Here is a 16,490-nt window from a genome sequence, read left to right as displayed (position 1 = left end):
TTTGGGTTTTGATTTGCAGCATTCTGATATGGTCAAGTTTTCCTGTTGATATGATCATTTGCCAAGTAATTTAATAAAGAACATCTGGAGATAAAAGAATAAAAAAGTAGTCGGGTATCTTAAACACTTAACCCAGTCTCCAGGTCTTTCAGGTGCCATTGATACTAGAAATCTAATAGTTGCTACAATGCCATTTTCTATTTAATATTCTTTGAGTAACAGTAGGCTCACTTTCTTATGCCTGCAAATGTTTCTCGGCATTTATTAATCTAAATTTTAGTATTTGATTGGCTGGCTGACTTAGCTACATTTGAAGTAATATATATGCAATATTGTAAAATCTAAGTGTTTTGCATATATTACACTATCTAACCATCCCAGCGCTATGCAGACATCACTGCCATCATCATTGCCATTGTCATATTCAGGTAGCATAACAAAACATGAATAACCTGGCCTCGGTTATTTCGGTGGTAAAGGAACTGTTACATGGTCTCTAGGTTCTTATCTTCCTGAAGTAAATAATTCAAGGTTTTCACTCCAGAGAGAGACTGGAGAAAGCTCCCCCCAAAGGAGGGCTAACTGCACAGATCTTTAAAGATGCTTTTATGAATCTTTAAGGCATGGGTGCTACTCAAGGGTAGGGTGAGTAACTTTTCCCATCACAAGTCATGGGGGACCAGATTGCTTTCTAAAATATCTTTTCCCATGATCCTCTAAAAGCCCATTTTAGAGATCCAAACCATGATATAAATAACATCACTATGAATCCAAGGTCTTTTCAAGATAAAGACCCTTCATTACTTCACACATGTAGGAAAATGTCCTGGATTCCTAGTTCTCATACAGTGGTATCAACTTATCTCTATCAGCAGGGACATTTAACCAAGGGGCGTTCTAATGTCAGTAGACATAGCTACCAAGACTCAGCTATCACATGTTACATCTAATCCCTGTTTCAGACAGCTTGAAGGTCTCATGACTGTCAATTAAGACTTTTTTTTTTAATTGAAGCTTTATCATGAAAACTGTGGTCAGGGTTTTGCTTACCTTTTCTGCTACAAACAGGAGTTCTACCTCTCCTGCTCTACCTAGGAGAACCAAGATTTGGACACTAATTTCCTACCTTTAGATCAAATATATTTAAGCATAATATATGAGTATCCAAAATGTAAATAAAAGATAAAACATCCTTTCTATTTATAATTGTGGAAATGACAATGAGTAGATGCAGTCTTTTATGTAGTATGTGCCACCTTTGTAAATTTATTAAATTGATTTTATCGTGTGAACAATACAGTGGTAATCTTAAAAATACGTTTATCCTATCCATTAAATACTACTGATTGCTAGCTCATGAAAATCAAGCCATTTAATTTGCTTTTAATAAGTAATCTCCGAGCCATGTTCCAATAGTGAAATGACCATAGAGAAAACCTGAACCACTGATGTGACTCAGTAGGAGAATTATGAGTCCGCTCTTAGGAACTCAGAAACAAGACTTTAGTGTAAGTTTACGTGGGAAGACAAGGAAGCTGCGGAAGAATGTATATGGGGCGGTTGAAGTTTTCAGTGAGTGAATCTATGTTGTTGACATGGGCACGCCCATGCCAAGAACCCAGGGCTTCAGACTCATGGAAATGGCAAAGACTTCTTTATGTGGGTCAGACTTGGAACTGGTCCAAGGGTGAATGTTAACAGTATGTGCACACAGGAGTATTTTTGTACAATTGACTGGTGTGTGTAAAAACTAGCAACAGCAACTTCTTCCTTATGGATATTCCCAGCCCCAAACTTCTGGCTTTTAGAGACCTCTTACAGAGACTAGCTGTGTACTGAGGTTCCCAGTTATTGCGTGGTTGGCCCTATGCCATCAGCATGCACAGATCCCCGACCCAGCTTTTCTGTCTGTGTGTCTGTGCTTTCTTCATTCCCTCACTGTACATATTATGTCTATCTTTGGAGCTACTCAGGGATATGGCAGGAAAAAAATCTGTCCTGGGTGCAAATAATTGAGTTCTTGAATAGCCTAGAAAGAATTTGCTGAATGCACTCCTTAAAATGCAACTCGTAAATTGATAAGTACATAGGAAGTTTGCATGCATCTGAGCTTGATGTTTAAATAGTTCATAGGATGGACACTAAAATTTGTGCTTGGTTCTTCAAATTATTTTCTAGATATAGTAACAATTCTATGCCAAGGAAAATGAAGACTGCATAGATTTTCTTCATGGTCCTGATGTTTGTGGACTTTATTTGTTGATCAAAATAAGCTCTCTCTAATTATGAGATTGTTCTTATTTTAGCTTTTGTTGTGCTTAGCATGCCTGTGTATATTGGGCTTTTACATGTCTTATTCTGTGTGATGCTCAGTTGGCTTCTGTTATAAATGCTCATGGGTTACTTTGTTCATGAGATCACAGTAGCCTCTCCAGATGAGGAGAGAGGGGTGTCTACCTGTCCATGTGACTTCAGATATTCCATTTCTGTCTAGTGAGTCTTGAGCAACTGACACCAGGATCTGTATCTTGCCTTAATCCCATGCATGTGTTTTCAATTCCAGAACAACTTTTGAATCTATTGTGGTGCTGATTTCAATGAATCCTAAATGCTTTCAGGTTATTTCCACTTGATTATATTATTTTAATTTGTATAAAATATGTCAGGTAATAAATTTAATAATAAGATGACATAATTTTAAGATTATGTCTATTATTAAGTATTAAATTATTATTAAGTAAATAATCAAATGCAAATACAATAAAACATTCAAAGTTCATGAGAAATGTTTCTAAAAGAGATAAACCTAATATATGCCTGTAGAAATTAAGATTAAAATATAAGCAATGATAATGTATTGAAATGAACCCATGAGCTGTGGGGACATAGGAAAATGAATGCTAACCTAATCAGTCACAAGTGCCATCTATCATTCACATAGCAATACAAATAGACACAAGAAGTGCTATGTATACATCATGAAGCCACTACATAGAAAAGAACCCTTTACAAAGCAGAATGAATTTCTTATGGTTACCACTGCTGTGAGATTGATGATAACTCTATGAACTCTCTCTTTTTGTGAATCATAATAGCAAGCAAACAATAAAACTATCACAATAAGAAAATTCAATTAACTTAGATGTACAAGGCTAGCATCTTTCTTATATTACCAGCCATGATGTTAGATAATATAAGGGGAAAGGGTCACTACAATAAATAACAAAAAGAAAATTTTATAATAAATATGAACTTGAATGAAAAAAACTGAATACAAAGCCTACTAAAAGATTTAAAGAAGTCTTATTGAGAGATGTTACTTCTTTATAAGGATACAGGATGATATTAAATGGAATAAATGTATTGAGGAGGACTTTGAAATTATTTGCTGAGTGTGTACATGAAAATGTTTATATTCCAACACCAAAGTACAGGAATTGTAGAGAATAGCAGGGAAGGGAAAGTGCTGACATGCAGACTTCTGCAAATATTATTATAAAGTCATCATTTTCCATTTTATACTCTCTGTGTTGTCACAAGCAGTAGGGGTGTTTCTGTAGTGCAAAACGAGCACAGATTCCGAGCTTTTTGAAGCAATTCTGCTAAAACATGGGTTTTGTATCTGTGTCCTTGTGTTTCATCTGGACCTTTATAAGGAGGGAGTTTTCTGTGTCTATTCTTAATTAATCATATGGTTTTTAATTCCCTTAGAAAGATGTACGAGATATCCTCACGCCTGTTCAAGTCGAGGCCACATACTACCTTGGGCATCATGCGATTACCAAAAGGAACACAGAGGAATTCCCACCACTTCAGCCAATTCTCCAGCAGAAGAAAGAAAAAGACATAATTAGGAAAACAGTATGAGTCTATTTTTGCATTTGAAATATTTTGTAATCTAACTGAAGAATTTTTAAAATATGACAAAATTAATTGAAATGTGACTGAATTGTTTAGAAATTTTTTGGGCTGTTAATTGTTAATGAAAATAGATTTAAAATATGTCTCTTGGTCTCTTCTCTGTCTCTGTTTTACTGTCTCTCTGTCTCTTTCTGTGTGTGTTTGTGTGTTTAATATAGTCCCTTTGGGATATTCAACTGAATATGTTTGAACTTGTATTTAGCCACAAGAATACCTTCCTGTGTATAAATACTTATGTAAAACGTATATAAGTTTTTCTCTCCTTGAAGAAATGAATTACAAGAGAGAAACCATGTTTGACATCGGTTGTTCTGAGAGTTATTTACTTGATGTCATGCCAGGAGCCCACTTCCCACTTTGTGTGCATGGTTCCTTCTTTGACTTTCTAGATTCCCCCTTCTTCACCTATTTCTATCACCGTGAACTATTTCCTTTCTTTGCTTTTACATAGTGTATCCCCTTACGTCTTCCTGAGTATTCCATGCACACCCTATAGTGTGCATGGATCCTTTTAAATGATTAGTAAACTGAAAAAAACTTCATGACAGGCTACCATTTAATATCGTTCAGTTTCCACAAAGCTGTGCCTCTCACGTTGTATATATAGCTATATTCTTGGATTTAATTCAATGCCCATTCCTGTACTAAAATTAGGTAGATGTTGGACTTCTGGAGAAAGGGGGAAAGCAGATTAAGGATGTTTCTGCAGCTGATATTCCAGATAGCTGCATGGTGTCTTTAACATAATTTCACAAAGCTTTTTTTTTTTTTTGACTTAAGAAATTTAGTCCTGGAATTTGCTAGAGGGACTGAGCTTCCTTATCCCTGAAACTATGAATCTGAACTCCTGATTCATTCTCAGATTGAACCTGGGAGGAGGCATAAGTTATAATTTGAAGTGGAATTTTTATATTTGTCAAACACAGGTGCCTTATTCTGTAAATACATAGAAATTAAGATAAAGGTTGTAATGCTCTATTTCCAGATAAACTTTGCAAGGTTTTGCGCCCATGAAAACTGTTCTGCTGATCTGCAAGTTTCTGCAAAAATTGGATTTTTGAAGTAAGTATAGTTTTCTCATTTTTCCTCAAAAGTGCATAGAGAGTAAATGCACATGGGTTCCAGTGAGAGAGGAACTAACTCATGAGTGTTATCATCATAAAAGTCTACAAAATGGTAATGTTTTGTTGTGAGATACTAAATGATGTCTATGTCATTCATAACAGATATATATTTGAGCATTTTTAAAGAATGGAAGCCTGTGAGTGACCCTGAGGTTCTGAAGTAGGCTTTAATTTCTTTTTGTACCTTAGAAGAGATTTCAGGATTTAATTGTACCTTTGTGTATCATTATCATGGTCATAATTATGTTTCAACATTTGTTAAGTGCCTGGTAGTAAGAGTTTTATGGAAAAAAATGAACTTTATTATACAGTGGTTAGTATATTTTATGGGCTATGCAACTCAAACTGATATGCAAAATAATACATTTTGACAAATTGAGAGACATAAACTTGTTCTAAATTCACAGGATGATAAACAGAGTAATAGGGTACAACATGCCTAGAATAGCATCTGGCATACAGCAAGAACTGGATGAAAAGGGATGTCTAGTGTTACTTTATAGTGGACAATAAAACACCGCAACTTTTTATCACGTAGCGATTACCTACATTCAAATTTTTTGCACATCTGTGGACCACGGGAAACGAAGGAAGGATAAGGATGGGGCAATGTCAGGGGAGAATGAGAACTGGTCCAGGAGGGGGACATAAAAGCAGCCAGAGCCATTTGGAGCAAATTCAATTCGGTGAACTTAATTGTGTCGACTTAACACAAGGAGGAGTCATTTGGGGAAAGCAAACGCCAGTTGAGAAAATGCCTCCACCAGCCTGGCCTGTAGGCAAGCCTGTGGTGTGCTGTCTTGACTGACTGATTATTGTAGAACGCTTAGCTCATCCTGGACAGTGCCATCCCTGGACTGTTGGCCCAGGGTGCTATAAGAACACAGGCTGAGCAAGCTGCTTCTCCTTCATAGCTCTGCATCAGTTCTCCCTTCTAGGTTCTTGTCTTGAATTCCCTGGATGACAGACTACAAGCTGTAAGACAAACTTGATTATGGTCGTGGTGTTCTATCACAGCTTGCCTAAGGGAGAAGAAATGCAAAATTCGCAGAATAAACCACTGCATATCAAATGTCAGGAATCCTTTCATTTAAAGAGCTTAAGAACGATAGGAACCCTTTTGGAAACTATAAATGATCTTCAGGGAATTAAGCCCTGATAAGCAGTTGGAGATGTAAAAAGGTGGAATTACCATTAATGTCCCTTGTCAATATAAGATAATGTAATGATGGGAAGGGTCATGGAGTTTGCATGTAAAATGTGGAAGGAAAGTGTCAGTGGCAAATTTTAAGATAAAATCTCAGGGCAGTAGCAGTCAAGTGGCTGGGTTGGTGAGAAAGACAAGGAGGGGCACTGGGCACAGTGATAGGTTGTTTTTACATATTTCTTCTTTCCTTACTCCCTCGCTCCTTTTCTTTCTTTCTTTCTTTCTTTCTTTCTTTCTTTCTTTCTTTCTTTCTTTCTTTCTTTCTTTCTCTTTTGTTTCTTTAGTTTTTTTTTTATTATTTTGTATTTTTTCAGACAGAGTCTCACTATGTAGCCCTGGCTGTCCTGGAATTTACTCTAGACCAGGCTGGCCTTGAACTCACAAAGATTTCTGCCTCCTAAGTGCTGGGATTTAAAGTGTGTGCCTGGCTTTTCTAAGTTTCTTAGTGGAAAGGCATAGCACATGCAGGTCAGAGGCCAACAATGGCTAAATCTGAAAGGGTAACCTTTGGCGGTCATCCAAAGGATGCTTTTCAGGTCCTTCTTGAGCTTGCTCTGAAGCACCTGGTAGCCCTTCACGTCACCTGCTGAAGCTCCTTTCTTTTCAGCTCCTTGACAACTTCCTGTTGTGTTTCCTCTTCGAGCCTCCCCTCAACTGTGTTCAGATCATCTTCGATTCCCATTCATGGTCACCTCATTCGCTCATAGCCATATTTTTTCTAAGTAATCTTACAGCTATGACTTCTCCTGATCTTCCCGCATTGCCTATGCCTAAATCAGTATCTTGCAGCATCACATCCCATGGCCTGCTGTTTGGCAAGCACTATAAGTATCCTGTAGATTGGTTCTGATTAGTCATTAATCAGAAATGGTGTAACCATTACTTAATTGCCTGAGTGAGAAACCTAGATTCAACCTTTTGTCTATATTTTTATTCTTGAGATCCTATAAGTAAACTTTTCTGTCCCACCAGCTAACTCCCTAAAATCTACACAGAGACTTAATATTAATTATAAATGTTCAGCCAATAGCTTAGGCTCATTTTTTAGCTAACTCCTATAACTTAACACATTTCTATTCACCTATGTGCTGCCTTAGCCTCATTTATGGATGTGCTTTCCATCTGGGTGGCAACTCTTGCAACTCTGCCCTTCTTCCCAGTGTTCTCCTACTCTGGCTCGCCTGCCCAGTATCTTCCTTCCTAGTCACAGGCCAGTCAGCTCTTTATTAACCAATGAGGGTAATACATATTTACAGTATACAAAGATTGTCCCACAGTAAGACCCTGTCAATTATTAAAATTTGAAGTAGTGCCACTTAAGAGTGTTATCTACCCTTTCTCTTCTCCCCCATCTGTCCTTGTTATTTTACAAAGCGCGTACCTAGTAGCCTGCTTGGATCCTCTAGTCTTCTGGCTTCTCGGCACTGTCATTAGTATTCTGACCTTTATGTGTCCAGTACAACATAACATCTACAGTGGTGGAACAAGGAGCCCTTAACTTGATAGGCAAATGAACCTGGTGCTTATAAATGAATAAGTTGGTCACTCCAGTAATTAATAAACAGTGATTAGCAACTGTTGTGTACACAAGAGCATAGCATTTAACAACTTAGCACTTTCCATTAGTGTATTTGTTTTCTAAGATGTGCATGGTCTTAGGTATATCAGAAGACCTGGATAAAAATTATGCAGGTGTCTGTGGCATGGGAGAGTTTCTTAACCATTAACAAACCGTGTTTTTCTGCACTCTGTGTCTTCCTGGTCACCTTTCATCACACATCTTCTGGTTAATGAGAAAATGAGATTTCAAAACTTAAGTGAAAAATGTCACTAAGAATATTTTCAACTCATTCAAATAGTGCGGAATTATTGATTCAGGTTTTCTATTTTCTTGCATAAAATTTGCCTACTTACCATTTTCAATTGGAAGTACTTTTCTAATTAAAAATCAAGCCTGTGGTTTTAAACAGTAGCTGGCCAAGTATAAGCTGGTGTTCCTTAGTGTGTGACCTCGAGGCATATCCAGGACAATACTCACAATGCCTAATGGAAATGCTTATTCTGACACTTCAGAAAGTCCTTGTTGATATCTAGGGGACCCAAGGAAGAAACCTCCACTATGAACAGAGCTTCAAGTTCACTTTTTAAAAGTTGGTTGAGAATTCATACATTCGTATAATGTATTTTGATCAAGTCCAACTTTTTCCCTTCCAATTCCTTCTCTACCCCTACCAATATTTCTTCCAAATGTCATGTGTTCTTTGTTTTTTTTTTTTAACCTATACATTCCACTTTGTGCAGCCAATGGGTGCCTGGGTGTAAGTCCACAGACTGGAGCACAGGTGCTTGGGTGAAAGTCCACAGACTGGAGCACAGGTGCTTGGGTGAAAGTCCACAGACTGGAGCACGGGTAGCTCCTCGGGCCACATTGCTATATGCGATTCTCTCTCTCTTACTAGTTTTTTTCTTTGTCAGTAGTCCCTGAGCTAGGGGTAGGACTTTGTGTTCCCACCTTCCCCACCCATGTTGGGATTTTGTCTGGCTCACTTTTGTGCATGTACTCATGGCTGCTGTCAGTTCATACGTGCAATTGCCCTGTGCAACCCAGAAAACGCGATTTATCTGTAGTCCTCCACTGCCTCTGGTTCTTAAAGTCTTTCTGTCCTCCCTGTTATGAAATTATTTCTGAGTTTTGGAAGATGATGATAGTGTGATATGTATATCTCACTTAGGTCTGAGCAGTCTGCCATTCCTTATCCTCTGTAGGTTGTGAGCTTCTTTGTTAATTACCACCTACTACAAAAGAAACTTCTCTGATGAACGTGGAAAGATGCTCTGATCTATGCGTATCAGGATTTGTTCTTTGAGAATTTGTTAACTATTGTGTATATTTAGCAGAATAACAGTAACAGGTTCTCCCCTAGGTCATATGGTATATCTAAGCCTTGGTCTTGGCCCCAATGCCAGACTTAAGTTCCATGTTATGAAGTGGGCCTTAAATCCAATCATAAGATGGTTGATTACTCCCATAATACCTGTACCACTATTGAATCTGTAGGTGTGTCTTACCAGAGTGGTCCTTATTGTAGTATGCAGGTCTCGCAGATGGGTAAGACCGATCATTACTTTTCTCCTGAATAGCATGCATAGCATCTTCTGTCATGAAAGCTACCCAATAGAGACTTCCAGATCAGGACCAGCTTGGTTTCTCCATGTTCTATGCCTCTTTTGCAATAGAGTCTTACTATCAAGTTCTAGATGGTGACCAGGAGAAATGATAATACCCTGTAATGTTTTCGGATCTAAGGGACCCCACTGACCAACAACTCCAAAAACAATAGCCTACTTCTGTCATTGAGACTTGCTAGCCTCTGATTTGTCTGCAAGAGGAATTGCCTCCTCATTATAGGATAACTTGTTCCGTATATTTGTATATGTATACACATCAGGAAACACAGAGAGTAGTCGGCTTTCATTTGGCTTTTCAAAGGTTTTCAGTGTTATCCCTCCTTTACCCTTGTCCTCTCATCCCTACCCCATTTTGACCCCTCTTGTTTCATGATTTTCTACAAGTTTTTCTCACACTGAAACCAGGGGAGTGATGTAATGATAAAGACTTTCACATAGAAGGTCAAGCTGATCAGGCTCAACTCTCCCATCCACCTTATTAACAACTGTGTAGCCTTTTGAGAGAAGCTTATTAGCCTCGTCTTTCTCTGCTATAAAATAGTAGAAATTGTGCCTTTTCTATAAGATGTTTTAATTTTTTAAAATTTATTAAGATTTCTGCCTCCTCCCCGCCACTGCCTCCCATTTCCCTTCCCCTCCCCCCGATCAAGTCCTCCTCCCTCGTCAGCCCTAAGAGCAATCAGGGTTCCCTGCCCTGCGGGAAGTCCAAGGACCACCCACCTCCCTCCAGGTCTAGTAAGGTGAGCATCCAAACTGCCTAGGCTCCCACAAAGCCAGTACGTGCAGTAGGATCAAAACCCATTGCCATTGTTCTTGAGTTCTCAGGAGTCCTCATTGTCCGCTATGTTCAGCGAGTCCGGTTTTATCCCATGCTTTTTCAGACCCAGGCCAGCTGGCCGTGGTGAGTTCCTGATAGAACATCTCCATTGTCTCAGTGTGTGGGTGCACCCCTCGCGGTCCTGAATTCCTTGCTCGTGCTCTCTCTCCTTCTGCTCCTGATTTGGACCTTGAGATTTCAGTCCGGTGCTCCAATGTGGGTCTCTGTCTCCTTTCCTCGCCTGATGAAGGTTAATATTCAGGAGGATGCTTATATGTTTTTCTTTGGGTTCACCTTCTTATTTAGCTTCTCTAGGATCATGAATTATAGGCTCAATGTCTTTTATTTATGGCTAAGATGTTTTAATTTTAAAATGCACTTGATACGAGGGATTAGTTCAAAGCCTGGTACATCAGAGAGCTCAACAAAAGGCACTGCTGTTTTGGTATGGGATGGATTCTGCCGTAAAGGAGTAGGCACCAGTCCGTTTGCGTCAGTCTGGAAGGCTACAGGCTATTTCCGTGAGGCTAATAATGATTCATTGGGGGGATGTGCAAATGAGAACTCTTTGAATTGAGTTTTCAGAGCCACACTGAAAGCTTTGACTGTGTTCTGAGTAAGTTATTCTGTGTCAGACAAAAACACAGCATCTCTCCATGTAGGTGTCTTCTCTCCTTTCTCAGCAACCATCTGCAAATTGGGGCCATATGTTGTATGCCTTCTTCTGGCTGTAGCTCTGCTGGCACTAATGGTATTATGTGTCCCAGATCTAGAAGCCTGTTTATGTAAATGCAGTTACTCACTAAAGAACAGGAATGTCTGATGCCTGCAGTAATAAAACGTTCAGGGTATGAGAAGCTGACTCACGTCCCCTCATGGTTCCATCAGGCTGAGGCCTTGTCCTGTGTGCCTAAATTCCTGGGACAATAAACCCTCCAGAGGGGTTACCATGGTAAAATGGCAGTGAGCAAGCATGATGTTATCATAATAATTGGCATTAGCCATCGAGAAGGGGTTTATGGTCTGACCTTTCATATACGTCAGGATGTAAATGGCCTGTTTGTTTTGATAACGGTTAGGAGTACTTTTAACTTCATTTAACAGAGTGTTTGACTAACCACAACATACGGAAATCTATGTGGCATAATTTCTGCAAGTATATAGCAGTTATAGGTCTTACATATAGCTAGGAAGCCTGGGCAGGGCAGAGAAAGTTGTCTTTCATGTTCTCTTGGCTTTTTTTAATGATTATAATATTTTAACCCTAACATTCTCATCAAAGAAAAGGGTGCCAGAACAAGAGCGTTTTTGTTTTGCTTTTTTTTCTTTTTGAGGCTTTTCAGAAAAGACAGCCCTTCTTATGCCTTCTCCAGTTTGATAGGCATGAACTCCCCCAAATCTGTCATGGTACAAGGAGAATGCAGTCATGATCATATTCGATAGCAGGCTTCATTCCTTATAGTTGAACTAGAAATTCTTGTTCTGTGATATCAAGGGAGTGTGGCCTATTGCCTGAATAATCTGGGGTTCTGTTAGCAGGAAATGGGGAGCTCACTGATGAGTAGACTGTAAGCAGTGAATGGTACCTGACACCAGGTTTTTAACTCCTCAAAGGCTAAATCTAATAAAATTGTCCTTTTCAAAATAAAAGCCTCACTGGCTTTACAAAGCTCAGGAAGAATAAATTGCATGCTTTTGCATAAAAGTCCACTCATTTGCTACCCAACTTCCAATCCAAGCTCTTTTTATTTTTTTATTGTTTTTTATTTGTTTTTATTTATTTATTTTTTGGTTTTTCGAGACAGGGTTTCTCTGTGGCTTTGGAGTCTGTCCTGGAACTAGCTCTGTAGACCAGGCTGGTCTCGAACTCACAGAGATCCGCCTGCCTCTGCCTCCCAAGTGCTGGGATTAAAGGCGTGCGCTACCATCACCTGGCTTATTGTTTTTTATTGATCTCTACATTTTTCTCTACTCCCCTCCCTGCCTCTTCCCTCTCCCAAGATCTCTTTCAATCCTCCCCTTAAACTTAGCAAGTTTGCTTCTATTCAGTAAACGGGATAATTGGTCGATCCCAGCTGGCAGGAATCCCTCCATGTTTTATTTCTGTAATAATAAAGAAAAATAGAAGAGGGTTAAATTTGACTTTGGACTGGAAGACACTTGCTGAAGGCTACTTTCTATCTAATGTTTAAAGGTGCAGAGCAGATTTATTAAAGTGTAGGAACCGTTCGCATTGATTTTGCTCTGGCATCTTTTTTTTTCCCTCACTCCTTCCTCCTCTTACCTTCTTTCTTTTTTGGTCCTTACTATCCTGATCCAAGATAAGTAAGCAACAGAGATCAAACTGACTTTTATCAAGAAAGAATGTGTTGATGATTCTAAGGTTTTGGGAACATCTTGTAAAATCCAGTCACATTCACTGAGAGAACACGTATGGTCTGGTCTTCCAGCTTGCTTGCTTCCTCTTTCGTTTATTAAGTTAGGATTCCGTGTGTGCACAGTACCTGGGTCCATGTCAGTTATGTGGATTCTAAGCAGCTTTGTAAATTTCAAGCCTGCATTATGCATGCTTTAATGAAGAGTGAGCTGTGGGTCCCGAGGAAGCCGCTGGTTCAGTTGTGCCACCCGTCCAGATGTGCAGTTGGCTCTAGCTCTTGTCATGTAGGATGCTGACGGGGCCTTTCCAACAGCTTCTTGTTAAAGAATCAAAATCTATGGTGAGGCGTACGTTTAAAAAGCGTAGAGTTAGGACCGTGGTTAATTGTGCAAAATAGCTTAAAGTAGAAACTAAACCCGGGGTCTTGCTGACAGTGTGAGCCCGGCGCGGCTCTGATCGGCTGCTGTTTCCGAATCTGCCTGTGCGTGCCACGCTTGCACCTTCTGTTGCTTGTCCAAGTGCCAGCTTCTCTCCCAAAGGTGTTCACTGACTAATGCCTTGGTTCCGAGCCAGAATATTTTATAAACATCTATTTCTAAGCAGCTCTTGTACAAGTCTTAATTAAACTTTAATGTCAAGCTGAAGTTTACTTTTAGAGAACCCTGAAAGTCCCTTTGGTGGTAACGTGATGAAGGAACCGTAGGGGGAAGGCAGTGTGGCTGTCTCCTCGCCATTTGACATGCACTGCCAAGGAGAAGCGTGCTAGCTAAGCCCAAAGGCTCACAACTTGGGCAAACCGTGCCACCTCCTAAGTGCGGGGATAGCCCGTGAGCTCTCAGTCAACTCCAGGATGGAATGAGAGCCAGGGCCTAGGATGACTACTCTGTTGCCTTTTCCATGTTCTTTGTGCAGTTTCTCAAATTCAAGGCTCAGGAAGGAGAAGTGGTTCACATGGGGTGTCCTTTATTTTTTCTCTTCTACTGGGTGCTTGGGGGCTGGATTACTTTCTCTACTTCTATGTCATTTCTGAGGGGAAAGCCTATAGCCTGTGCCGGATAAAATAAAGGAAACCTCTGTTGAGCTAAGAATGGACCCAGGCATGCTGAAGTACACCTGCTGTCGGAAGTTCAAGGCCAGCCGGTACTACATATCACATGACTCTTAGGACTCTATTCCACAAAGACCATCCAACACAAAACAGAAAACAGCAAAATAATGGATTTTAGTTAAGGCTAGACGTGTCACATTGCTTGTTTGATTTGAAATTCATTTTATTGGTCAGATAAGTTCTATAGCAGGGACTAGCCCAATCTTTTCTATCAAGAGAAAGTAATATTTTAAATTTCTTGGGACAGCGCACTCAGTCTCTGTTGCTTCTCTGTTATCATTGTGCATAAGTGAGACTGGCTGGACTTGAGAACTTTATGAAAATAAAGGAATGACTTCTACCTTTAGGCGGGAGTTTCCAGATGCCTGCTCTATTGACCTGCTTACTTTTAATGTGGCAATCATTTAGCTTTATTTTTAAAATGGTTTCTTATAATATATCTTGCTATATGATTTATTTTGTTTGTATAACTTATTTTAGTTCCCTAAGCCAAGGTTCAAAGATTTTTTTTTTAATATTTATTTATTATGTATACAGAGCATTCCTTCCATGTATGCCTGCAGGCCAGAAGAGGGCACCAGACCCCATTACAGATGGTTATGAGCCACCATATGGTTGCTGGGAATTGAACTCAGGACCTTTGGAAGAGCAGGCAATGCTCTTAACCTCTGAGCCATCTCTCCAGCCCCGGTTCAAAGATTTTTAAAGGAATTAGAGTTCTCTCAGATAAACAGAAATTCAGGGAGGGAAGGAGAGGAGGGCAGGAAAGAAATAATACACAGCAAAACTTCATGTATGTATTCAGCATGAGACTATTATCATTTTACACTGGCGATTGCTGAACCCCTGAAGATCCCCGAATGAGAAAGTCAGGGAAATAGTTCCTAGGGTGGAACATAGACATTTGCAATCCCTGATTGAAGTTAATTTTATTGATGACATTTTTAATAAAAGAAACTGCACTCAAAATCAAAGTTACAAGCCGGGCGGTGGTGGCGCACGCCTTTAATCCCAGCACTCGGGAGGCAGAGGCAGGCGGATCTCTGTGAGTTTGAGACCAGCCTGGTCTACAAGAGCTAGTTCCAGGACAGGCTCCAAAACCACAGAGAAACCCTGTCTCGAAAAACCAAAAAAAAAAAAAAAAAATCAAAGTTACAGAGAAGGATTACACACTTTCTAATTTCATTTATATGAAATATAAAACTAGAGTATTAGATTTTAAAAGTTAGTGATCTGGGCAGTAACTGGGAGAGAGGCCCCCCGTGTATGTTCCATGTGGAGAGTGTCTTCTTGGTTTGGGTTCCAGCTTCACGCATGTATCCATTCTTATCACAGTTAATGAGCTGCTCCTTAGGATGTTTGCTTCCCTCTAAACAAGCAGCTTTAATATGAGAAAGTATCAGAATCAAAGACACAGAATCTTTACATAGTAAGTGAGTTGCCCCGTTTCTTAGAGATTTACTCTTGGGCTTTTAAGTGTATGGAAAGGGTTTGAAGCTACAACATTGTTTATCCGCTCTGAGGTTCATAAGACTTACTAAGTTTAGAAAGTAATTTTCCCTTTCCAGTATTGATTTTGCCTTGGTTATGTTGTGCCATTAGTCTAGCCGTTTCAGGAGCTACATTTCTGCTAACATATTCAGATGTGGGTGAGGGTGGAGATCACAGGACTTCATAGTATTGGACTTTAAGTTTCTTAGTGAGACATTTGAAATATCTGTATTACTTTAGAACAGACAAGCATTCTCTCTAGCTACAATTTCACAGAATATAGATTGAAGATATCATGAGCCTTTAAAAGCGAATAACATATCCAATACATTTTTTGGCCTTTTTATTTGTCTCTTGAATATAACTTAGCCCTTTTCATCTGGTACTCATTTTTTTTTTTTAATACGGTAACTATTTCTAGGCTGGTAGAAAACTCAGATAGCCACAATCCAGCTTCTTGCTTGAGAAAAACTGACGTGGCATCGTACGATAGGCTTCTCCACGTTTCCTGGGTGTGACTACCCGGAGCAAGCTCAAGTTAAGCTGCTACATAACAGGGAGAAAACACTCAAAGTGGTGGGCGCTTGCAGAAAGTGAGAAAGCATCTCGTGTTCAGGTTGCTGTCTGTATGTGCAGCTATAACAAAGGAACGCCCTGTATGGTGGAGTGTGAGGCAAAGGCCAGCTCTCAAGGGCCCCAGGGTCATACTGAGAGGTGGGACTGCTTCTGTCTGTCTGTCTGTCTGTCTCTCTCTCTCTCTGAGTCACTGGCAGCACTTGGCTGCTCCAGGCAATGTCCAGTTGGCACTGTTGGAGTAATAGCAGAGGAGAGAGTGAGTGTGAAACAGAGGTAACCACATCGACTCCAAAAGGGGTGAACCTTTTATTTTCAAAAAGATCGCGAAGAGCAACAAACCTGAATAACCAGATAAACAGAAAAGCAAAGAATAGCAATGCTTTTTCTGCCCTTGGCGAAAGTGTAGGTCCTTACCTCCTCTTCAAGAGCTGGTCATTCACAAGTCATTCCCGTGTATTTCTAACAGTTATTTACAGTTATTCGGAAATATGTCCTTTATCTTTCCCGAGAGATGCAGAAATGCATTTTAACACAATGCTCTATGAGAAAGCAGAATAGTGGCTGGCTTACTACCTGGGTCGTGCAGTTTTACAAGGCGATTCGTTCATCTCCAAGAATTACTTTACATCAGAGATGTTAAATGTGTTCCTATGCATCCTTTTATGCCTTTCGGTTAGACT

At 39.7% G+C, this 16,490-nt stretch overlaps 1 protein-coding gene across 2 annotated transcripts in view; it reads left to right on the top strand.

Moving 5' to 3' along the window:
- The window catches only part of Itga4 (integrin subunit alpha 4), a 68,998-nt gene that overhangs the window by 37,274 nt on the left and 15,234 nt on the right, over window positions 1-16,490 (top strand). For both annotated transcript variants that reach the window (XM_057755418.1, XM_057755419.1), the window contains 2 exons: window positions 3,712-3,861; window positions 4,907-4,983. In XM_057755418.1, coding sequence (XP_057611401.1) covers window positions 3,712-3,861; window positions 4,907-4,983 — 227 coding nt within the window. The remainder of the gene's footprint in view (window positions 1-3,711; window positions 3,862-4,906; window positions 4,984-16,490) is intronic.

Source organism: Chionomys nivalis, chromosome 22 (genome assembly GCF_950005125.1).
Source record: "Chionomys nivalis chromosome 22, mChiNiv1.1, whole genome shotgun sequence".
NCBI lineage: Eukaryota > Metazoa > Chordata > Mammalia > Rodentia > Cricetidae > Chionomys > Chionomys nivalis.
The sequence above is the reverse complement of the archived record's forward strand: the minus strand, read 5'-3'. Positions and strand labels throughout refer to the sequence as shown.